Source organism: Mauremys mutica, chromosome 5 (assembly GCF_020497125.1).
Source record: "Mauremys mutica isolate MM-2020 ecotype Southern chromosome 5, ASM2049712v1, whole genome shotgun sequence".
Taxonomy (NCBI): domain Eukaryota; kingdom Metazoa; phylum Chordata; order Testudines; family Geoemydidae; genus Mauremys; species Mauremys mutica.
The window spans coordinates 63,262,769-63,288,294 of NC_059076.1; the positions used below are offsets into that span (position 1 = coordinate 63,262,769).

A 25,526-nucleotide genomic window follows, 5' to 3' on the forward strand; every position below is an offset into this window, starting at 1 on the left:
GCTGTTTCTACACATCTCTGCTTGGTGGGCTTGTGCTGAGAACCCCACTGTAAATCCCCACACTACACTGCCACTGCTATGTTTGGAGGGAGTCCTGTGAATGGACATGCTGAACAAGACAGAACATGCAGAGTCACTTTACCGGTACAAATCATCCAATTTTTATCATTTGAACATCTGCCTCACCCCCTCTAATCCTTACCAAATATGGTTATCAAAATGATTTTCATTGTCCATTGCTCTGAGTAAGGTCCTTCCCCTCTTTAATGTCCTTCATTTGTTGCTGTAGTGAGTTCAAGCTTCTTTTTCTGACCTTCAAAGCCCTTTACCACTTTGCACCCCACTTTATCTTCTCTTGTCTCTTATTGCAACAACCTTTGATCTGTCCATGATGCTATCCTCATCTTCCACCTCTCTCCCACCTCTCTCCCATCAAGCTGTCTGCTTCTCCCACAACCACTCACACCTTTTGCCATGCCACCATTTCCACACTGAACACTTTTGTTGTGCAGATCTTATAACAATTACCTTCTTCTCTTTAGCCCTTGAAGCTCTCTTCTGTTGTGAGGCCAACATGAAATGAACCAAATTATAAAGGCTGGTTGTGGAGTAGTTAATATAGGTAATATTTAAACAGGAATAAATGACAAAAGAACATTGATTCTATCTTATACCTCTCCCTGCTCATCTGTCACTTATCTTTTCACAGTAGCCTGGATAATTTTTTAGAATTACTGGAGCATTTTGAAATTTAAACCAGTCGTACATGCATGGCCTCATGCATAAAATTGCTATCAATGGTGTACAGCTGTTTGCACCATCATCCAGACTGCAGTTGTTCTTAGCAAGACTAATTTCTATGTCTATTTGAACGTGTTGTATTAATGTAGATGGCAAATGCTGGTAGTGCCATGTCTTGAACAACTTGATCCTACCAGTGTGTGTGGGGCCATGGTACTGACCCCAAAGCAGCACTAAATGTCTCTTTCAAATAACAGGTGGACCCAGTTACTACAGATGTGGAGGAGAGGGAGCCTTCCTGAGTTGCAGTAGGATTTTCATTAATACCCCAGGCCCATGCTATACTGCTGTCCCAAGGCCTTATTACTTGGCAATGAATTTTCAAAACTTGTAAGAGAAAACCAGTTCTCAGAGTGAAGAGCAATCACTGATCATTCTACTGAGGGTATGTCTATGCTACCGAGACTATACCAGTATATCTGTGGTGATATAGCCCTGTAGTGTAGATGCAGCCTAGAACAACAGAAAAGATTTTCCTGTCAGTGTAAGAACTCTACCTTCCCAACCAAAGTTAGCTATGTCAATGGAAGCCCTTTTCCATCGACATATCTGTGTCTATACTAGGAGGTTTTCTGGAATAGCTATGTTGGTCAGAGATGTGGTTTCTTCACACCTCTGAGTGACGTAGCTGTGCTGATATAACTTCTCCAGATTTACCAGGCTTTAGCCTCCATTGTGAGGAGGTTGCAAATATGGTTACATTTCTGAAAGGGTAATGGAACCACAATTCCCTTAGGATCCCTGAACCCCTTTCCACAAGACACCACTTGAAGGAGTTGTGTTGAGAACTGTGGAATAGGTACCCCCATGGCTAGACAACTGCAATGCTTGACTAAAGTGCTGTATTTGCATGTGGAGCAGAACTGTACCGGAAAGAGAATGGTTAGGGTCAGTAACAGCACAATTCTCTTGTGTAGATGCATCCATTGTAAGGTCTTCTGGACAGGGATAGTGTCTCACTATGCCCCCGATCCAAAGCTTATTGAAGGTCAGTGAAATTTGGATTAAGCCCTAAATCTTGAACAGTGTTTAGCAAGGTGTGCGTGCTACTGTAATATAAATAGTTACACATACAACATTGTTAAAAGATCTTTGTTAGAGTGCAAAGTCAAGCACTCAAAAGTTAGGAAATACCAAAATTTAGGTTGCCTGGACAATCTTAATTTGGTCCATTTGTGCATATATATTATGATACAGCCTTTAACAATCTGATCACATGCTATTTCTTCCCCTGAGATTCCTGCTTCATTCGGTACCCAGGATGGACAATGCTCACTTAAGCATCTATTCGGTATTTCTTTTCCTCCTTGGTCAGTGTGTGTCCTTATGCTTTATTGACTGCACAATAGTTAAGCCCTGCTCTGAAGACAGGACTTCTAATTTCCTCATAGCGTTTTCCAGTGGTGTTTATCACTGTAGTACCTGAGTGCATCCCAAACACTAATAAATGCATTTTCTCAATACTCCTGTGATGTATATGTGAGTATTATCTCCATTTTACAGGTGGGGAACAAAAGCACAAAGGTTAAGAGTTTCCGCTAGCTTTGGGTGCCAAATTTGAGATACTTGGGACCTGATTTTTCAGTGTATTTCGCATTCTAGAGCACTTCATATGCTTAAAGCATGGCTCCCATTGTCTACAGTTGTACCAGAATGCTCAGGATGTCTCCAAATCAGACCCCAGGATCTTAAATCAAGCACCCAGAAAATGAGGAACACAATTAGTGATCACCTCTGAAAACATTGGTTTAAATGATATCATAGATTAAAAGGCCAGAAGGGACCATTGTGATCATGTAGCATGACCTCCTGTATACACAGCTCATAGAACTTTCCCAAAATAATTCCTAGAGCACCTCTTTTAACAAAATAAAACAAATCTAATCTTGATTTAAAAATTGCCAGTGATGGAGAATCCACCAAAATCCTTGCTAAATTGTTCCAAAAGTTAATTTCTCATTGTTAAAAAGTTATGCCTTATTTCCAGTCTGAGTTTGTCTAGCTTCAACTTTCAGCTGTTGGATCATATTATACTTTTTTCTGCTAGATGGAAGAGTCCATTATTAAATATTTGTTCCCCACATAGATACTGATAGACTGTAATCAAGTAACCCCTTAACCTTCTCTTTGTTAAGCTAAATCAATTGAGCTCTTGAAGTCTATCACTATCAGGTATGTTTTTTCTAATCCTTTAATCATTCTCGTGACTTTTCTCTGAACCCTCTCCAGTTTATCAACATCCTTCTTGAATTGCTGACACCCGAACTGGACACAGTATTCCAGCAGTGGTCGCACTAGTGCTGAATAGAGAGGTAAAATAACCTCTCTGTCTTTGAGAGTCTCCTATTTATGCATCCCAGAATTGCTTTAGCTCTTTTGATCAGTGTCACACTGGGAACTTGTGATCGCCATGACCCTCAAATCTGAATTTTTCAGTTACTGCTTCCCAGGATAGAGTCCCTCGTCATGTACATATGGACCACATTCTTTGTTCCTAGTTGTATACATTTGTATTTAGCCGTATCAACACATTTTTTGCTTGCACTCAGTTTACCAAGCAATCCAAATCAGTGACCTGTCCTCTTCATTAATTACCACTCCCCCAATTTGTGTCATCTGCAAACTTTATCAGTGATGATTTTACATTTTCTTCCAAGTCACTGATAAAAATGTTAAATAGTCTAGCATCACAAAGGAACTCTGTGGCAGAGGCAGGGAGAAAATAAAGTTCTCCAGGTCAGCATTCAGATGTCTTAACCATGAGACCATCCTTACTCTTCCTGCAATCCCCTGCCTCATTCACTATACACCTTCCAACTTCTGCAGCAAATGAGGCAGGGATCCTACAGACAAGTCACCTTCACAACACAACCCTGATTCATGTCCAGATCATGTCCATCCTGTGCACTGAGTGAGGCAGGGGTCTTGTGAAAAACAGTGTGTGACCATATCATTAAAAAACTGTATCATAATACATATGCACAAGGGAGCAAAATTAAGGATGAATGAGCTCCTTTAATTCTGACATGTTTTAACTTTAGAGTGCTTGACTTTGCAATCTTAATAATGTTTGTAATGTAATTTTGTATGTATTCCTAGGTCTTAAATAAAGCAAACTGGAAAAAAACAAATTCCATCGTGTGGCATCATATGAAAACCCACATGGTCCAGCAGGAGGGTTGAAACCTTCAATCCATCACACAGACCTCTGCCACCTGAGTGATTGATAGCAGTAACAGGTTGTCATCCTATGTGCAGACCAACATTAGAGGGGGATAAGACATGCACTTTGCCAGTGGATTTCACATGCATTTGCTTACACAGGAATGGTGAGACTCAGGAATCTTGGGTTCTATTGCAGGCTCTTGAGGGGAGTGTGTTCTAGTGGACACAAATCTTCTGCCCATTCCTCCCCCGATCCCTCCAGCCTGTCCCAGTCTTGTCTCTTTCCCATCAAGTATTCCTCCCAGTCCCACTCTCTTTGTCTATCCAGTGCCCTCATCTCCATTCCTCTGGCTTCTCAACCCAGGCTCCTACTATCACCCTTCAGACTCCCCAGCCCAGTGCCTTTACACAGTCATTTCTAGTTCCCCCGGCTCTGCCCGCAGGGTTGTCATCTAATCTGTCTCCTCACTGGCCCATGTTCTTTATCCCTACTGGAGCCCCAGTCTCCTCTGGGCTGCTTGTTCATTTTGGTCTCTCTCCCTTCCTCCCTCCCTCCCTCTCCTTGTCCACCTAATCGTAGTCTCCCTACCCCCAGACTCCTCATCTGATTTCAATCTTCCTACATCTATGCGGTCTGATTCCTCCCCTCCCTCTCCCTACACCCCTGCTTCTTGTCCCCTCTGCATCTGAATCAGACAGTTTCTTCCTCCATGCTGCCTGGGCCCAGCTGGAGTTTGCTGAGTGTATGTCCACGCTGCACCAGGGAGCAAGCCTCTCAGCCTAGGCAGACAGATTCATATTAGTGAAGTGTGACCTAGCCCGTGACAAAACAGCGCTGTGGACATTGTGGCTTGGAGTGCAACATGCTGCCCTAGGCTTGAAGCCCAAGCTCCTGCCTGAGCTGCAACATCCAAACTGGTATTTTTAGCATGCAAACTGTGAGCCCTGCTAGTGTGAGTCTGTTTACTTGTGCTGGGAGGCTTGCTGCCACCTGCAGCGTAGACACACCTTGAAAGCACAGGCAAGACGGGTTCCCTGCTGTCAGTTCAGGTGCCCAGACCCAGAGCCAGCAATGGCCCACAATAGCCCAGAGCTGCAGTTTCAGGGAAAATTCTGCTGAGCCTCATGCTGGAGCATGCCCACTGCAAGACAGAATCTTCAGGGAATGTAACTGCTCAATCAAAACTAAGAAGTCTCTACAGAACATGTGCAAGCTGTGATATCTCAAAAGCTTATAACTTGGCCAAATATGGGAAGATTTTCCATACTGATGACAAAAGGCACATTCCTGACACAAAGGCCACCCCTTCTGCCAAAATTCAAGCCCCTGTTCCAAAGCATAGAAGAAGAAGAATTCAGCCAGAGGCAGACACCCAGAATGGAAAATTTCAGCCCAAATGGTTCAGCTTTCACCAAGTTATGAACAACTGAAATCAGGGCAATCTAATGTTAAGTGTTGGGCAACTTTAGTAGGCTACCAGCCCCACTTATAATGAAAAATGTATTAAGTGGACCTCACTAGTGTAGACAATGAAGAGATAGTGTGTGCTGTCAACAAAAATACTGTTTGAAGTTTATAGCATATTCAGGCCAGTTTCCAAAGCTGCTGTTTACTTTAACACATTACTTATCTCATTCTAGAAAAAAAATCAGAATACTTTCATCCTCCATTATTGTAAATGTAGCTCTTTTTAAGAGTACAAAGGCTTCTGATGAATTCAACTGATCACTCCTAATATAACGATCAAATAGAATAGTGTGGCTTATTTAAGTTTCACTAATGAGAATAAAGCTATTTACAGCACTTGAACAAAGCCTCTATTTTGAATGGGGTTTGTAATGCAGATTCACAAAACCCAGGCTTGAACTCTATGCCCAAACTCACTTGAAAAATAATAATAAAAAAATAAGTCAAATGCAATTTGGTTTTGGAATTGTAAATACTTGTATTTGTTTATTTCTTGAAACAAAACATTGAGACCACTTTGTACATAATGTGAGTTAATTCTTCCCCTTGGTGGGAGTAATAAGCATAAAACATGCCATTTAGTTATAAATAAGAGTTAGGACAGATTGATACCAAATAAATTACCTTCCTGGTGTTTCACTTAGATGCTTCTATAGTTAGGTAATTAAAAATCAATCTGTTAGTTTTAGTATAGCTGAGACTGTATGAACAAAAACACTTCAGATCAAGTATTTATTCATTATTGATGGGTGAACTGCAGATGCTAGAAGTGTTGATTTAATAGGCCTTTGAGTGCCAAAATATCATTTTGCTTTATCATGTCAAATCTGCTTTTTAATAAGTTACTAATTACATGTTTCTTGTAGCTTCAAACAAGGCTGAAGTTGCATAGATCAGATATTCCAACTCTGATGGGGGGGGAAAAAGCAAGAATAGGGATTAAAGATATTTTCTGTTTTCATCAATTTCAGGAGGCATTTGATTCAGTTTGGAGGGAAGCATTATGAAAAGTAGTAGAATCATATGGATTTCCAGTTAAGAATTTATAATTGCAGTTATCCATCTACAATGACTCCTGCAATGCCATAAAAACTGTTGGACAATTCAGCAACTGGTTCAACTCAAAGTTTGTTGTAAAACAAGGGGGCATAGAATTTTTAGTCACTTTTGATTACATTCTTAACTGTACAACCAGCAGACAGATTTGAATTAGTGATGGTAGTCTTCCCTACCTTGGGAAAATAAGGTAGTTGACTTAGACTTTCAGTGTATACCAGGAAGATGAAGTGGTTGTATCTTGGAAAAATAACAATAGATAAAGTGTTGAAATGCAGCAGCGGTGAAGTTGTAGAACAAGTAAAATCTTATGAGTGCCTGGGAAGATTGATCAGTGCTGATGGTTCCCCCAAGAATGAGGTTAGAAAAGGTGTGTTTTAGCTAGAAGTGTTGCACAGAAATTGATGAAATTATGAACTGATAACATTACATCGGGTACCAAGATGAAAATTTATCAAACCAGAGTACTAACAGTATTACTGTATGGTCTGGAAGCAGCAGCATTTAATGAAACAGACATCAGAAGGCTGGAGGCAGTAGAGGAGAGTTCATTGCAAGAGGGCAAGTGGGGAGTGGAATGATTTTAGAGACAAATGAAATCACATCAGTAGGATGTGAAATCAGGATAAGGGACTAGCTGCAACTGAAAAGATTATGATGGTGAGGACACTGTAGAAGATGGTAGGTTATCAAAGAAAATAAAGCCAATGCAACCAAAGTCCGACCTTGAGGCTGACCACTGACTAGATAGTGGGATGTGACCAGTCAGGGCTTATATTGGAGGAAAAAGCTATGGAGAGGAATGAATGGCAACACTGTGACATTGCTGCCAGTCATAAGCAAAAATATTCACTCAAAAAGGTTGAAATTCCATGCCCCCATAAGAGACTTCCATTATGTCATTGTATTAATAATAATAATAATAAAAAGCCCAACCAACAGGTCAAGTTAGAGGCAGAGCACGAGCTTGGATGTGAAGTTTAAACTGACCTTTCTCTCACCCTGTGGGTTTTTTGTCAGAAGCTTTTCAGTACACAGTTTCTAGTAGTTTGTTAGGTTGTTTTCCCACACAAGTACTGCTTGGTGAACTGAGGACAGCTGTAACTGACAATTTCAGAGCACTGATGGACTGTTGAGAAAATATGTAATTCTTCTCCTTCTAAAGCATCTTTACAGACACAGGGAGCAGAAACAAGTCTTTTTAGTCCGGACACAAGCAGCTACAGTGTAAGCAGTTCTGCACTTCCTTGCTGGTGACCTCAACCCTGACCTCATATTCTCTAGGAATGCCCATGATGACTCAGACTTGAGCTTATCCTCTCCCACTACTGTTAGTAGTGCCAAATTATGTGCTGAGTTGTGTGATATGAATTGCTGTTCAGTAGGACTGAGCTGTTTCCACTAAATTCATTTAGAACTAAAGCTAAACTTGACCATGTTCCTAAAGCTTTTTCTGGTTGGTAGTTTTTTACAAAATGAATCAAATGGTTGTGCCAGCTGGTGAGCCCTGTAAACAGAAGACCTCAAGCTAGCCACAGAACAGGTACAATGTAGGCAATGACTGGAATTTTTATATAACCATGCTAATAAGCCTCAACTTCTGCCTTGAGGAAACATGACTAGGGGTAAGAAAGTTCCATCTCCAGACCCATTCATTACTAGGCCTCTTCGTTGAATCGTCCGTGGGGGCATCAGCTAGAATTAGCACCAAGTGTGAAATGGACACTTATCTATTAGTACCTGCAATGAGACTACAAACAAACAGAGCCACTATATGGTAAGCTATATTAAAAACACCCCCTCCACTACATTAAGGGTACAAAACCCTATGATAGTGCTTGTCAGGATTTCTTCCCCACTCTGAACTCTAGGGTACAGATGTGCGGATCCGCATGAAAGCCCCCTAAGCTTATTTTTACCAGCTTAGGTTAAAACCTGGTATGCTGCCACCACCAAGTGATTTAACAAGAAACAGGGAAGGGACCACTTGGAGTTCCTCTTCCCCCAAAATACCCCCGTAAGCCCTTACACCCCCTTTCCTGGGGAGGCTTGAGACTAATATCCTAACCAATTGGTTACAAAGTGATCAAAGGCCCAAACCTCTGGACAATGGAAAAATTAGTCAGGTTCTTAAAAGAAGGATTTTATTTAAAAGAAAAGGTAAAAATCATCTCTGTAAAATCCTGGCGATTACTTACAAGTTTGAAATATGAGAGACTTGTTCAGAAAGATTTGGAGCGCATGGATTGATGTCCAGTCCCTCTTAGTCCCAAGAGTGAACACCCACCAAAACAAAGAGCACAAACAAAAGCCTTTCAACCCCCTCCCCCACAAGATTTGAAAGTATCTTATCCCCTTATTGGTCCTTTGGGTCAGGTGTCAGCCAGGTTACCTGAGCTTCTTAACCATTTACAGGTAAAAGGATTTTGGTGTCTCTGACCAGGAGTATTTTATAGTATTGTACACAGGAGGGTTGTTACCCTTCCCTTTATAGTTATGATAGTGCTAATGTAGTATTTGTGGTTAATTCTGTAGCCGATATCTAGGAACAGCTTTCAGTTCTTGCAGTACAGGGCAGATTTTAACCTGTCATGTAGAGATGTGTGTTTTGCATTACAAATCCCCTTATCATCCTTCTGTTGTGAATCCATTTTCCAGCAACAATGCAGCTTCATGAGTGCTAGCGATGGGGTAAGTGGTAAAAACATAAACAATGCCTTCCCCCCCTCCCCTGGTGTCATAATGAAAACCTGCCCTAAGGTGGAAGACGAGTACTGTTTTTTCAATGAACCAGGCCTCCCTATGGCCAGAGGGGGAGCGAGGATCTGACCAGGGGTTTTTACACCTCCCAGGCAGCAGAGCTAGCTGCAACTGTGTGTGTGTGTCTCTCACTCTTGCTCTCTCTCCCTGACTATTTAGGAGTCTTTATCGGCAGGGGATAAGTCAATGGACTCATGAGTGTGAGAATGACTGTAGTCCAGTGGTTAGAGCACCCACCAGGGAGGTGGGAGACCCTGCGTCCAGGCCCGCTTTCATATTTACCCACAGTGGAAAAACTTCAACAAGAGAGACTGAGGAAGCCCTGTTGTATTAATGTAGATGGAATATCTAGGCTAAAGGTATTAACATAACCCAATCATTGTCCAACATTAAACACCGTTTTACACAAGGTTTGAGGTTTGGTATACAGAGACCCTCAGTCTGCTTGGTAGCATTGCAAACACACCATTAAACATTTTTTTAGTCTTTTATTAAAGATAAAGTAAAGAAGGAAAAATAATTAGAGCATTTGAAATGTACAATATTAAGGAAGGCTTTCATTGTAACAACATCCCTTATTTCCCTTTGCTGGAGAGAGTTCTTAGAAGGAACTTCCCACACCCTCCTTCTTTGACTGTCCTTTAGATGGTATCAAAGATGGCAATAACTGCCTTTTTGGGGGGAAAGAGAAGAAATTAATTGAAATGGATGGAGCTGTTGTTCTCGCTGAAGTCCAATGTCCCCGATGGTGTTTGGGATTCAGCTGGAGCTAGTAAAGGTGGCAATGTCAGCTGGGTACCTCTCTCTAGCCCAGTCTGGTCAGGGCATCTCCCAGGATGATGAAGGCCCAGGGTTCCAGGAGATGGTGGGGGTGGTAGCCATGGCAGTGAAGATTTCTCCTGTAGCCAATTTTTTGCCCCACGATCTCTTTCTTTAAGGACCCCAAAAGCGAGTGATGGGTTAGCCCATCCTCCTATTATTTTGTCCACCAATTAGGTCTAGTTCCTGACACACCAGTTCTGGTTCATTGGTTTCTGGTTCCATGCTTGTTTTGATTACCAAACATGATCATAACTGTCCTTGAATTATATCAGAACTTTTTGCTGGACTAATTCAATCAGTCTCTCTTTTACAACTTTTCCTGTCAACATTATAGGGTATTGTGACATCTTATGAACTTACACATACTTTTTACAGTTGAGCTCACAATTAGGGTAAATTTGTAGGCCCCAACTATTACAACATCAGAATATCCCATAGCTGAGTGGGTAGATTGTTGTGAAATGGGAGACCCCTCTTTAAATCCTTTCTCTCCCTCTGCTAGAGAGGGATGAATTGAGCCTAGGTCTCCTGCATCCCAGCTGAGCACACTAATCACTAGGCGATGTTATAAGTTGGCTGCTGCTACCATCTTCTCCTCCTCTTACCATTACATGTGAAGCAAGGCAGGCACGTTAGTCATTCCTGCAAGAAATGAGTTATATGCCTAAACTGTCTGACTCCAGGCAGCTGGTTTCCATTCATGGATGGCTAAGCAGAGACAGGTGCCTATGTCCAAGAGAGGGGCAGGACTTTGCCCACACCATTGTTGTCGGCATCTCCCATTGGCTAGTTTAGGTGGTTCCCTACCTACTGTGCTGGCTTTCATGGATTACATTCTTATGTGCCTGTCTCTCTCTCCATTAATTGTACAGGTGAGTCTCATCTTACGTGGGGGTTCCATTCCGCGGTTAGTGTGTAAAGCGAAAACCGCGTATAGTCAAAATGACATTGAGTTGAATGGTAGGTGGAATTGCCCGCACTACAGGTACAGTATTAAAACTGTTATTTTTCTCTGTTTTGTTTTGTTTTTGTTTTTGCCAACCGCGTAAATCTGAAATTGTGAATGTTAAATGCGCGTAAGATGCGACAGACCTGTATAGGGAGTCAAAAAGCATAACTTGGCTTATTGGATTCTAGTATTGTTCCTGTGATTTTCTAGGTGCCTAGAAGTTAGGCACAACAAGGCTCAGTGTTGAAACCCCTAAACTCCTTCATAGATCCCACCCCTAGTTCAAAATCTCTCATCTTCAATTTTTAATGTTAAAATGCAGCTGGGGTTTTAGAAACACAACTGCTAAGATTGTAAGTTAATTATATCTGATTATTAGTCAAAAGAACATCTTTTACAATCTTTGGAAAATAAAAACATTGGGAAATCACCAACAAGAGCTAGAGATGATGTAACACATATTTTTACTATAATTATAATTGAACAGTTTGTTTCTGTATGGATGGACCATACATATTTCATAGTGTCTCTGATTTTAAAATTACTGCTTCCTCTCTTGGCTACTTGAGAATGAAAAACAAAATAGTTTATCTGATTTATATAATTATATATAATATTATATAATTAAGATTTTCATCTGATGGATTTATACTATTTTGTTGTTTTCATTTTCAAGAAGCCAAGAGGGCAACTAGTGTAGTCTTAACAATAAAAAAATACTGTGATACGTTTTTTATTATTAAATCAGCAGAGAACTCCTTTCTTTATCTAAGGATATCATTATTTATTTAAACTAAACTTTCTAGAGCATGAATGCAAATTCCTGTATCTCCCCTCCCCCCCCCAAAAATTACTATGTCTGAAATAAAAAATCTCAAGAACTGATCAGTACTTTCATTTTTAAAAATACTGAATATGTTCTTACCAGGAAAGGGAAAAACGGTATTCAGAAAATACTGGCCCAAATTCTCTGATGGGGTAGATGGGTAGAACTCCACTGAAAGCAGTGGAACTGCATGTATTTATGCCAGCAGAAAATGTGCCCACTGTGGTTTGTCTTAGGTCCCAATCCTGCAAACACTTATGCACATGAGTAGCTTCACAAACACCAGTGTACTCATTGAACTCAATACCAAGGCTTCCCAACCCCACAGGGGCCAGTGACATTTGGAAGCAGGTAGGCAAAACTAGCTATGAATATTGGTGCAGAGCCAATTTTCAGCAACAAGTAACTATTTATTGTATCATTTTCCTCCCCATCCTTTGATTTATGTATTTAGATGATGATCTCTTTGGGGCAGAGACTCTTACTCTTTGTTTTTACAATGACTAACACAATGGGGCCCTGAGCCATAGTACCAGTTTTACTCAGTAGGATACAGATGTGAGCAAAAAGTTTTTCATGGACATGTGTGTTTGCAAGATCAGAGCCTTATTTTGTAAATTTGTTTTGGAGAGACAGAGTTGACAAATAATAACTGTCTTCGAGTCAGTGTATTTTAATGGGTATAAAAGGTGTGGGACCTATTTTTTCCTCTGTTTACAGCTTTCAAATGGCAGCAAGTAGGGAAGCACAATAGTGATATTAGTTGAGTATTGTAGCAGATAAACCCAGACAATTGCTAAAGTATTTTAAATTGTGCTAAAGTCCTTTTAAAATCATGAGTAGGACTTTAGGGCTTGTCTACAAAGGGAAATTTAGCAGTATGACTCCCTTAATGGACATTTATTCCAGCATAAGAATGTCCATATGGATTATAATGGTGTGTATGTGTACACCTGCTCCCGTAAATTTCCCCAGGCAGATAAACTCTTGGAGTGTTTTTCAAAGGTTGGGATTGTGGAAATTCCTCCTAGCCCAATAAGGTACAGCTTGAACTCAGTCTGCTTCTAATAACTGGTTCTGAGAATGTATTTACATGCCTGTTTTGCCTACCCTCTTTCTGATGTCACTGAGATCCTGGGTTTTGACTCATTGGGGAGGAGGGACTGAGATGGGAATGGAAAGGGTGATGCTTATCTGGGAGCAAGAATGGAGTCTGTAAAGGCTTCATCTCCAGAAACAGACTACTTTCTAAGGGCTATGTTGAGTGTGTTTAGAGAAGGCTTTTACCTTCTTTCTATATAAATAGTTACAATGACATCAATGTTGGCAATAGCATTTAACAAAAGATTAATCCTCCTGCACAGATTATTTTCTCCCATGACACACTGTCCTCTGATAAAGTGTGATAAGCGATTCCCATATGTGATCAAATGGGAAATAGCTTTGTTTTAGGGCAAGCCTGCCCTGTAGCACCCCCTGCTGACTTAGTGCTGCACTGTATGAACTCCTTGTCTCAGTTTCCCTTCTCAGGAAGCCAGTAACTCCAGGTCAGGCACTCATAATGCTTGACTCAATAATACTCTCCTCAGGGCTTGTTTATTACAAAACCTCATACAAAGGGGGGCAGAACAAAGAGTCCCGAATAAATAAAAGATGCCTCTGGTTTTGAGAGTTCCTCTGAAGCCTGCCCTTTAGGTTCCCTTTCCAGTCCCCTCAAGTATTCTATGTCAGTCTTTATGTCTCTCCTTATGGCAGGAGTCCTCAGCCCTCCTGGGGGAGCTGGGTAGTTCAAGCTACTATTACTGTAGGATAACCTCTCAGTCTCCTCCTTATAGCAGGACCCCCCAGCTCTCCTCCTGGAGCTGGGCTGCAATTTGTTTCCCTCAACTGGCCCCCACTTAGTCCTCAAGTTCAGAGGGTTTTGTGGTCTCCTCCTACTGATATCTACTCCCTGCTAACTCAGGGCCCTACAGGAAGCTTGTTATTCCCTTCGGTGGATGTAAGCTGGAAACTGCCCTGCTATGTGGGAGGAAGCAGCATTTATGCTTGTCCCCTTCTCCCAGCTTATCCCCAGTTGGTTGAGGGAGGAGCCTTGCCCCTTCTCTCTGCAGGTTGTTGTATCTATAATAGACCATTTAGTTCTTAAAGAGCTATGACAGGGGTCAAGGTGGATAGATCAGTAGCCAGTACTGCACTTGGGGCAGTACAGATGACCCTGTCACATACTGCCACAGAGGAATTTATTTAGACAAATGCCCCAGTCCTACAAAGATGCAAGTGTTTAATTTTATATATTATGCATAGTACCATTGACCTCACTGGATTATGCCATTACTCCCACTACATAAAGTTAAGAATGTGCATTATTTTTGTAGTATTAGGACCTATATCATTATTCAAAATTACCAGTTAGATATCTAAAGACACAACCCATTTATTTCCCACTGTTTGTAATACATTGTATTATTTTGTCTCAAGTGAATGACCACCAGTTCTTCATGATCATTTATTGGAAAATTTAGATGTTTCTAAGCCTCTCTGAAAGAAATAACGTATAACACTGAATTTAAAATGTTTCAATATTTGGTTTAATCTTTTTGCCATGACAGTTTTCTTAAACACCACTCCCCTTCACACTGCTATATCTACAGATATTTGATTTTTGCAAAGGGGAACATTTATGGAGAAAAATAAGAAAACATCTTTCAACTCCATGGAAATCGGTAGACATGGAGAAGTTTTCAGAGGCCAGAGTGGGAAAATGATAGAAGTTACATTTAAAACACAAAAAAACAAAACCCCAAGCCCATAAACAAAAATCCCAGAGACTGTCCTTTCTGAACAGAACCAAAGGGGTCCCCTCTCTTTCTTCATTCTGTGAATAGTTTCAATACACTGGTCATGCCATCTAGCAGACATTTACACACTTGTTTAATTAGGCACTAGGCTATTTGGGTACTTGAAGGTAAGTGGGTACATAGGCGTTTGCAGGATGGGGGTCTCGGTGTGTGAGTCCTTTCCCTGTAAATGACATGGGTTTAGCCCAAGCCACAACCTTTGTGTCATTATTCTTTCCTGTCCTTCTGTCCAAAGCAATAGCTCCTAGGCTAGAAGAACTACAGCTGCACGTGCAAAGCGTGAGCCTGATGCTGTACTACTGAAGTTAAAGGAGAGTTTCACCACGGACTCCAGTGGGATCTTGATGTTGCCCAGAGAGTGGAGAGAAATTTAAAAACCACCCGGCTTTATTGCCCTTTGCTACGTGCTTGGAGAGAGACTAGGGTAGCATTGTCACCTGAGGCAGCCCCGCCTAGTGCTGCGCCTGCGTGTTACCTCCTTCTTCCTGCTGCCTGGTCCCGGCTGCAGTGAGATGGGCGGAGGTGGTGGCATTATCCCGGATTCCCGGGGAAGAGCCCAGCGGCAGACCAAGGCAGTGGGGAGTGAGAGAGAGGAGGCAGTGCGCATTCAAGCCGCCCCTGGGGAGAGGGGCCTCGGGGGGATCCGTGCGACTGGAGGCAGAAAAGGTAAGTGGCCCTGAAAACGGGAGCAAGGCTGTGACATGTGAATAGCGCGAGTGAAGCCTGCGTGCGAGTGGATCATGTATGTTATAGACATGGATGTTGTTTACATGGCACTTCCCGACTACTGGGGCACTGACACAAGGGGCCAGGGGAAGGCTGCGTTATAGAGTTGTCACGCGTGCCGCCTTCTCTTCCGTGCTTTTGCTGAGCGAGGTTGGGACCGTATCGCAGGTTTGGTCGAATTCTTCATTTCTTTCGCTGTGGCTTTGCCCAGCGTTCCGGCCGGTCTGTGCGTTAGCTCAGAAACCAGATCAGCTGGACCTGAGCTGCTGGGGCTTCCCTGGGAGGGCTCGCGCCTGGCTGGGTGATGAAGTGGAAGGGCTGGGCTCAGGCGCAGTGAGACCTCGCGTCTCTTCCCGCAGAATTAAAAAGAAGTAATAACACGGCCATAAAAATCCCCTTTCCTTCTACTGCAAATTAAAATCGATGTTGGTCCCCGGAAAGAAGAGGAACAATCTCATTTTAATGTAGATGCTGGTTCTGTCTTTTTCAAAGGCCCCACCACTAAGAAAATCAAATATTTGCACCTCTGTGCAAGGTATCTGAACAACTTGTACAGTGGGGTGCTGACAGCCATTGAACCAAACTGTAAATCCTGTATATGATGGAAACCATGTCAAGCCAGGGAGTACTGCAGCACCCCTAGTTCCAGCACCTGTGTCACTGTGACTTCACTGGAGGCTGAAATGCTGTTCTTCTCTACCCAGCCTGGCTCCTTCCACAGGATTGTATATTTACTGCTTGCTTAACTCCCTACTCAGTATCTTCAACTTCAGAGGGGGAAAGGACATTAAAAGTAAACGTAGGTCCATGCTGCACCCTTGCATTGTGGGGAGTGATCTTGGTCGCTGGGGCTTCATCTGCAATTGTGCGCCACCATCAGTCCCCTGAAGTTGAAGAGATGGGAGGCGGGTACAGCCCTTCCCCCTCAGCTGCAGAACAAGACACATATTGATGGGCCCGATTGCGTCATGAGCTGTTCCAGCTTTCACACGGGTGTTTCTCTTCACGCCCCCCTCAGTGATTGATGCTGGAAATGCTGTTGTCCGCTGAGCCGCAGCCATGGTTGCGAGGCTTTCTCCTCCCGGGCGTAATGGGAGGGGGAGACTGGGGACGGGCTGAGTGGCAGCCCAGGGGCCAGTGCATTGTGCAGCCTACAGGGGAGAGAAGCGGTGGCGGTGGGTGGGGGAATCCCTGCGGCTGCTGGGGCTCTGGGGTCAGCTTAGGGCATGGAGAGACAGCCCCGCCCTGGCCGCCCCGAGGAGCCAGGGCCCCCAGCTTGCAGCGCCCCCTGTCGCCTCTGGGCGGAACGGAGAAACACTAGCGAGGGACTGGCATAGACACGGCGGGGCTTCCCGGCCCCCGCCAGGTGCGGGAACCGGGGGGGGGGCGCCTCGCTACTTGCGCAGGCGGTGGGACAGCGCAGAGCTGCCCCAGCTCCCGCTGGTGGGAAGGGGCTGCGCGAGGCGAGAACAAGGGGGTGGGGGGTGCCCTGAGCCGGGCAGGAGCGGTGGTCTGGGGGCGGGGGGGCGCGAGGAGAGGGCGCTCGCTGGTGTGGGGAAGGACGCAGCTGCTGGCCGCCGGGTTTTCTTCCAGCTGCAGCCCGTGTTGCGGAGCGGAGCGCAGCGCAGCGCAGGCAGCATCTCCCTCGGGGAAGGGAGGGGACGCGCCGCAACCCGCACCACCTCACCCTAGCTCCAGGACTGAACACACTCAGCAAACGTGGGCTCTCAGTAGGGTTTCTTTAATTGCCTCCCAGGATCCGCCCAGAGCAGCCAGCAGGGGCTGGGAGAATGAGGTAAGGAAGCGGGGGTTGACCCTTTCCTCTCTGGGCTGCAGCTGAGCGGGGAGGGGGAGGAGGAATCACCCGACGGGATACACTTGCTGGCTTCGCTGTAATTAGCTGAATCAAGTCCCTGCTATTTCCCGTATAAGTGTGTGCGCAGGGCAGAATCTAGCCGGGCAAACAGCCTACTTCCAAAGTCAAACCTCAGGTTTAAGCAACTCTTCTAAAGTGTCCCGAGGTTTCCAGGACCATGTAGTTCGACCTTCAGTTAAAGACCAACCTGTAAGTAACCCATGTTTTACTGCCCCTTGGGTGGTCCTCTTAAGTCAGCTCTGTGTGTACACATACACATGCCTTTTTATCTGCATAGAGGACAAATCTTTTTGGCTTATTTTTCCCAATCAGAAATCAAATATTAACACTCTGTCTTTTACCACCGTCTAAAAGTATCCTTGGAATCAAAAGGCTAGCTTTTCAAACTAAAATGTCTTTATATTGTCCGGTGGCCACCTGCCACACAGTCACTAGTTTTCATTGTCTGTTTTACTTGTGCACTGAACTAAAAGTGGCTTTGTTTTTTTCAGTTATATTTTTAAGGGATATGTTTCATATGAGAATTTTCTCAGGATGTGTTCAATGGTCATATTTTAAGTTGTGATTAATATGAGCCGTTCTTCATTTACTACCCACATTTTGACAGATTAGATTTCTAGCTATACATACCCAGTGTTCTCTGTTGCTGTAACTGTGATTAGCAACTAGTTGCTCCATTTACTTCTTTGTAAAGCTATTGTTGAGTTCCAGACATCTAAGTACTGTGGTGAGGATTGTGGTGTGTGAGCATTCAAAGGCAGTGCTGTTTCAGTGAGTTTGGGAGATATCTTACAGAGAAATATATTTGGTAGAGAACAGGAGGTATGGACTAAAGGGAACAAATATGAATTCTAAATATCACTTTGTACGCTGAACATTTCACTTGTTAATTTGTGTATGCAAATACAAAATTTTGTGTCTCTTTCAAATGGCAGTTACTGTGGTTGGGAAACAACATTATTTAGAATGCTTGTCTTCTGAACTGGGGAAAAGCTCCTTATTGCTCTCCATCTTTGAAGAATGGTTATAGGTGAAATTCTGTACAATAAAATCACGAGTGAGACAAAAAATGAAATGCTCCATTAAATTAAAATAGTGTGTTCCTTTTCCTTTGAAAAGTATGATCTACAGATCTGATATTACTCAACATGTGTACAGCACTTTCAATATGAACATTCTTAAACATGTACTAAAGGCATCACTTTAAAACTGTTTTGCTGCTCAGACTGATTTGGATGTAACAAATGTGCAAAGATCCTGCTCCCAGTGTATTTTAGGAGTGGGAATTGCCCCCTAGTTATGAGTAGGAATTGCTGTCCTCCTCCCCCCCCCCCCCATGTCCCTCCCTCTACTTCCTACAGGAGCTAGGGAACACCTACTGCTATCAATAAGCTGTGCAGACACTGTCCCAGTCTGCTAGTTTCTCTTCCCCCACCCACCCACATTAGTGGCTAGCATTATGGTGCATCCACAAACTGATTCTTTGAGAGAGGAATTTTGACATTCCTCTGTATCTCAGCCTAGTAACTAGGGTACTGTTAAGAGCAGGTGACCTCCTCTACTTGACTGTGCTTATCTGTGGGAAAACAATAGCTGAATGCTTGTGTGTTTTTTGTAGTTTTCCTTTCACACATTCATTCCAGACTTAATTTTTTCCCATAACCAGGATGGAGGAGAAAAAATAAGTTTATCGCTATTGCCATCATCCAAAGCAGCATGCGGTAGTGGTGGGTTTAAGATGGTCTCTATTATTAGGTTTACCATTACTCCCCAGGATTTTCCCCCTCTTCTACTTATGGGCTTAATTTTACAGAAGTGGAGAGGAGATGCTTTTGTTCCTTGTTAATTCCCCCAAGGAAAGGCAATAGAATGTATGATTCACTTCCTTTTTGGACCATCCATCTCCTATACTCATCTGTAAAGAGTGTAACAGCTGTTGCAACACTCCTGCCAGTCTGGGGAATAAGAGGCTTCATTTGGGATTATGTATAGTTATTCAACTGATTAGAATAGGGTACAAGCCTCAACATTTGGATACAAAACTCAAACCCTTCCAAAGTTGGGGTGTGGGGGTGTTTCTCTGGGGCCTCTAGCATAGGTCCTATCTCTAGAAATGACCAAAACGTTTGGGGAGATGTAGTTGTTTTGATAGCATTCTACTTTGGGATAGAAAGCTGTGTATTCAAGGCCTTTGCCCAGTGATGAAACAGTGCTAATTAGTAGTGCAATCTGTTTGTTTCCTATAGGTGAAATATTAAAGTCAATGTGCCTTCTTTCTGACTTCTAGTAGTGCTCTAAAAGGAAGTTAAATGCCCCATGGCACTGTTCAGATACATCAGTCTTTGCTCTGTTTTTGCCAACATTTCCTGTCTCAATAGAACAGGTTCCAATGTCCAAGACTGTATTGAGCTGTAATGAATTCATAATAGATATTCAGTTTTCTACATCATTATGCATATCCAAAAAATTAAAGTTAGCTTAAATATAAGTAATATATACAAATGAAATATCTCAAGTTTTAAGAAATCTAAAGGCTTTACTCAACAGCTAGAAGTTGCTAGAAGTAGTCTGGAAAGATTGAGAACCACTTCTTTAATGTATCTGAAGTTCTACTCTTGTGTGGTTGACATTGATGAATCAGCATATCCTGTACTGTTTGATTAGGATTTGATCCAGTTCTTCCTAATGCATCTGAATTTATTAGAAACTTCCATTTCTTGTGTAACACTCTGAGAGCTGAGACAAACCTTTGATGTATTCATTTTATTTTAAATTTGAAGCACCACTTTCTCACATCCTTTTTTCTCTCTTTTCCTTCTTCCATCAAAGTATCCTCCTTAACGCTTCAGAGCCTGTATTTTCTGGGTTCCCCACACTCATGAATACTTTCACTACTCAAGAGAGTGAAATGAATATGACTAGTAAATTTGAAATAAATATCTGGTTGGCTGCTGTCCACAAGATTCTGAAGAGCACAGGTGAAATTGACCGATTGTCTTAGCTCCACTGGCTTCAGTAGAAAGTGATATGTCAAGTTACATCAGCAGAAGATCTGCCCCATGGCTTGTCTCCGTAATTTTTTTTCTCTGTGCATGTATGCTATAATGGTTCATATCTGGCAGCGGTGAAGGTGTCTCATTTTCCTCTCCCACCCCGCCAGTATTTTTTGTTCCAAAATATTAAATTATCTGAATTGCTGTTAATTATGTATACGTTCTGTCAAATGGGAGGAATAATGCCAAGTAGATAAGGCTAATTAATCAACAAACTTTTGTTTAGTAGTAGTCTTGCCCAAGTGCATTGCTGTAACTTCTTCATTAGATTTCCTATTGCCATTCTTTGCCTGGTACTCCCTTCTTCAGTCTCCATTTAACTTGCCTGTGCAATGCCACTCAGTTTGGTAGTATCTATCTCTGATTACAATGCTGTTTAATCACATCCTCCAGTAAACAAATAAGGAGATTAAACAATAGCATTCTTAGTTGGGCCTTGTTTTTGAAACTTTTTAGTTTGATGCATTCTCAGGGAAAATATCTAAAAAGTGTAAATCTGTTCATTAATACGAGTGACCTGACAAACTTTTAAATTGAGCCTTTTTTAAAAAAAAGACTAAAACTAACTAGCTTTAAAATTGCTGCCACTGACATCACCATCTGCTTCGCCACAGTGGCAACATAAAAAAATAATGCAGTTGTCACAATAACTTTGAAAACTCCTGTTGAGCTACCAGATTATCTCATCTAGACATACAAGTTTTCTTAAGTAAATATTTGCAGCTTTCCATGTGCATAGATCTTAGGCTATGTAATTTATGATTCCAATTTATATTCTCCCCCCCCCCTTTTTCTATCTGTAGTGAGATGTGCTTATTGAGGTAGCTACAGTAATCTAGATACCTGAGTGAATTATAAAGACACATCCTAATAAAACTGCAGTCTCTCTTCTATTGTGTACACTTAGTTAAATGTATTGTAACATGACCATTAATGACAATGACAAAATGTAGATGCTGGACTTTTTGAAGATTCATATTTATGGTCAATAACCATAAATATTGCAAAGTTTTATTAAGAATCCAGGGTTTTGGGACTCTGTACACTTTATTAATGAAAACTGCATGAAAAATAGGGCAAAAAAGCCATATGCTACATAGTTGAACAATCTGGGATGATTCATTGTCTTGATTCACTGATGAAGGGGAAGCCATTTAAAAAGCTTCAAGCAAAGCTTTTGCCAATATATAAGTACATTCTAACTCTGCATATTTAAATCTGTATAATGGTATTTTAAATCTGAAATGAATAGTTGGAATTTGTTCCGTTTGTTGAAATGGCTTGAGATAAATATTGTTTCTTTAAAAATTATATTGAATCCAGAATAGATACTTCAGTAACCTCTGGTCTCCCCAGAGGCACTCAGAGATTTAAATTTAAAGTTTTTAATTTTATTTAAATGTAATTCCCTACAATTAGCTGACATTTTATTGTGGATGTACATACATTTTACAAAATTAGGCCCTAGAGAACTTTGTTTTTTTCAGAAAATCTCCCATCTAGATTAAAACTTAAAATGACTAATGATTGTTTTACATTTAATTGTGTATATTTCCCACTAATACATTGCTACTTGTACCAGGGAAAAATCCAGTCTCTTTGATCTGAATTTCACCATTGTGTTTTTTGTTGTAGGTTGTGAAGATGGTTTAGGGCTCCTGCATTGTTTTCACTCCTGGCAGATTAGAGTTTGAAAGTGTCTGACACAAATTGCTACTGCATTGTTCAATGTTCAAAGGAGACCCAGGGAAGTAAGTCTCTCCTCATAGGAGAGACTAAAATGCATGTTATGAATTGTCTCTCCTTGGTCAATGATAAAGAAAATGGGGCTATTTCAGTTGCAACTGGATTAATGATTGAAGATACGACAACAGAACAAGTGCCGCCGCCTCCTCCAGCACCGCCGTTGCCTCCGCCATGTTCAGTCACAGGTGCTGGTTTTACTCCCCCACCACCCGGGGTGCCGCCGCCACCACCACCACCTCCTCCTCCAGGACCAACCCCACCTGCTCCGCCACAGTTTATAAATGGGCATGGCCCCCACAGCAAAAAAAAACGGATGCGGAGTTTCTTCTGGAAAACAATTCCTGAAGAGCAAGTCCGTGGTAAAACAAATATCTGGACTATTGCTGCAAGACGGCAGCAGTTTCAGATTGACACAAAAACAATTGAGGAGCTTTTTGGGCAGCAAGAGGAAACCAACCCTCAGGATCCCAGAAGGCGAACTTCAAAATCATCATTTAAAGATACTAAAGAAGAGGTAAGAATTCAGAAGTAGGCCGTACATTGTTGTGTTTTTCTCTCTATCTCTCATTCACTGTCATGTCTTAGAAACTAGTGTGAAGTCTGACCAGCTGCCATTTACCATATGTTTTCTTATCACTTTACCCCCAAACTTGCAGAGTATAAACTGTTAGATTTATGCTTTTCTTTAAAGATACTTGTTTGTGAAAGGCTGGCTCTGTTATTATAAGTAAGTTATCTCAATAAAGTCCCTTAATTTGATCACCTGCAAAAAATATTATATTTGAGGAAGAAAGAATGTGTCTCCAATGATTACTGTAGATTCTGTCTGGCTAGCCCTTGATAAATCTTCATTCCTGGGCATGGCGTACATGAACAGTACAACTACAGTAATTTACATGCATTATTTTATGTGCATAAATTGACCATGTCATTGTCTTCCTCTTCAGTTGCTACTTTTGAAAGTACAGACTTCAAGGAGTTGTTAAAGGGAACTACTAGGCAGCGTTCCATTAGTAGTAGTTCTGAGGGGCAAAAGTAAATGATGATGTATCTTGAAGGAGGATAAAAGAATCATCCTAACACAAATGTAAAAAGACAGGGCCGTCCCTAGCTATTCTGAGGCCCTACTCAGCCCCCCCACAGGGGGGGATGTAGCGGGGGGCCCCAGGCCTCTGCAGGTGGGGGAGGAGGGCTGGCTTGCGGGGCAAGGGGGAATTGCCCCTCAGCACTCACCCACGGCGCTGGAGCCGGGTCGCTGCACTTCCTACCTCTGGTGAGTGCAGGCCTGGCCCTGCTGTGGGGGTGGAGTAGGGGTGGGGGCCATGAGGAAGAGGTGGGGCCAGGGGCTGGAGCAGCACGCAGCTGTGCAGAGCATCAGGAAATGTGGTGCCCCAAATTTCCCAGTGCCCTACGCAGCTGCGTACTTTGCATATGTGTAAGGACGGCCCTGTAAAGAGACAAAACTTTGTTCTTAATATGACTGTTTGGAGACAATGTAGGGGAGAATGTGTAAGTATGTGAGTGAAACAACAAATGGTTTTCTTAGGGCTAGTCTACGCTGCCGCCTACGTCGCTGTAACTTACGTCGCTCGGGGTGTGAAAATGACACCCCTCTGAGGGATGTAAATTACATCGTCTTAGCGCGATGTGGACAGTGCTTTATGTCAGCAGGAGACACTTTCTTGCCAACATAGTTTCCGCCTCTCATGGAGGTGGAGCAATTATGCTGATGGGAGAGCGCTCTCCTGTTGGCATAGCGTGTCTTCACCAGATGTGCTACAGTGGCACAGCTGTACCGATATAGCACAGTAGTGTAGAATTGCTCACTGCATCTGTTACTAATTTTAGATCTAGTTTAAGTTGTTCCCTATTTATTTATCAAGTTCACCTTCTTAATATTGGGCAATAGACTAGTTTCATTCTCTGGTGCAACAGGAAATCTGTTTTGGGGATCATGTGGGGTGGGGAAGAACAAAGCATTTACTTCAACTCTAAGGGAATCTTTAGAGTCAAACACTTTTCAATGAACCACTCAGTAATATTTCTATTTTGTTCTTTTTCTTTTCTTTCTTTTTTTTTTTTAAACTCTTGCAAACAACCTATGTTGTTTGGACTAAATAGCTTGGAAGTGTTTCTATTAAATATTTGCAAAACTGGAAGTAAAAATGCAAATGTAAGTACTGGTAGGCAAAGGGAATTTACAGAGAGGAAATGTTAAATATGCATAAAGGGCCAAAGAACGGAACCAATATTAATTCAAGCACCAAACACTGCTGGAAATGTAACTGCTTTGTATCAAACTTTATTCAGAAAATAAAAAGGTAATAATAGGAGATATACCAATCTCCTAGAACTGGACGGGACCTTGAAAGGTCATCAAGTCCAGCCTCCTGCCTTCACTAGCAGGACCAATTTTTGCCCCACATCCCTAAGTGGCCCCCTCAAGGATTGAACTCGCAACCCTGGGTTTAGCAGGCCGATGGTCAAACCACTGAGCCTATCCCTCCCCCCTTGTTGGAACCGATTTAAAACATCATACATTTGTAACTTCAGTAGACTTGAAAAGGGGTGTCAAAATAAAGTTTAAACAAACAAATGTGCAGATATTAGAAAAAGGAAACTAATTCCTTATAAACACTAAGGAAATAGACAAACATTGGAGATCTGGTTACTTCATTGTGAACAGGTGGGAGGGCCAAATGATTTAAAAAAAAAAAAAAGCAAATATAGTGCTGCTCTTTAAAGACATCCATGAGTAATTTTTACATCAAGCAAAGAGTGGAATAATGAATCTCTGCTTATTAAGTATCATGAATGATGGAATAACGAGCATAAGATAACATGATTTCTCAAATATCTACCAAAACTTTGTAGCTTTCATTAATATAACAACAAACATGATGCCCCTAGGAGATATTCCAATTGAGCAAAGTGTTGATATGTGAGATTTTCTTTGAAATGAGAACAATGGAGCTATTAATGGAATCGTTTTGGCTTAGAGGTGGTATGTAGTTGCTAATGTGGTGTTTGAGTATTTTTTTGATCTTCTCTAGGGTGACCAGACAGCAAATGTAAAAAATCGGGAAAGAGGGTGGGGGGTAGTAGGAGCCTATATAAGAAAAAGACCCAAGAATCAGGACTGTCCCTATAAAATTGGGACATCTGGTCACCCTAATCTTTTCCCATCTCCTCTGAGATGCTGAGGACTTGCAGCTCTTTTTAACATTAATGGGAGTTGCAGGTCCTATATAAATAAAATATTGTACGAGTACAGTATTATTTAGTGCAAAAAAAAAAATCTTAGCTCTGTCCATGATACAAGATGAAATCTGTTTTTCAGGTGTTTATTTTCCAAATAGGCGGAGAATCGTGTGGTTTTTGGTTTTGTTTTTAAATGATGGGTGAATGATAGCCTTTTTA

At 42.1% G+C, this 25,526-nt stretch overlaps 1 protein-coding gene across 1 annotated transcript in view; it reads left to right on the top strand.

Moving 5' to 3' along the window:
• Positions 1-17,395: 17,395 nt before the first annotated feature.
• Positions 17,396-25,526, top strand: part of FHDC1 (FH2 domain containing 1) — a 49,207-nt gene continuing 41,076 nt past the window's right edge. The window contains exons 1-2 of the mRNA XM_045017379.1: positions 17,396-17,496; positions 21,996-22,620. Coding sequence (XP_044873314.1) covers positions 22,141-22,620 — 480 coding nt within the window. The 5' untranslated portion in view covers positions 17,396-17,496; positions 21,996-22,140. The remainder of the gene's footprint in view (positions 17,497-21,995; positions 22,621-25,526) is intronic.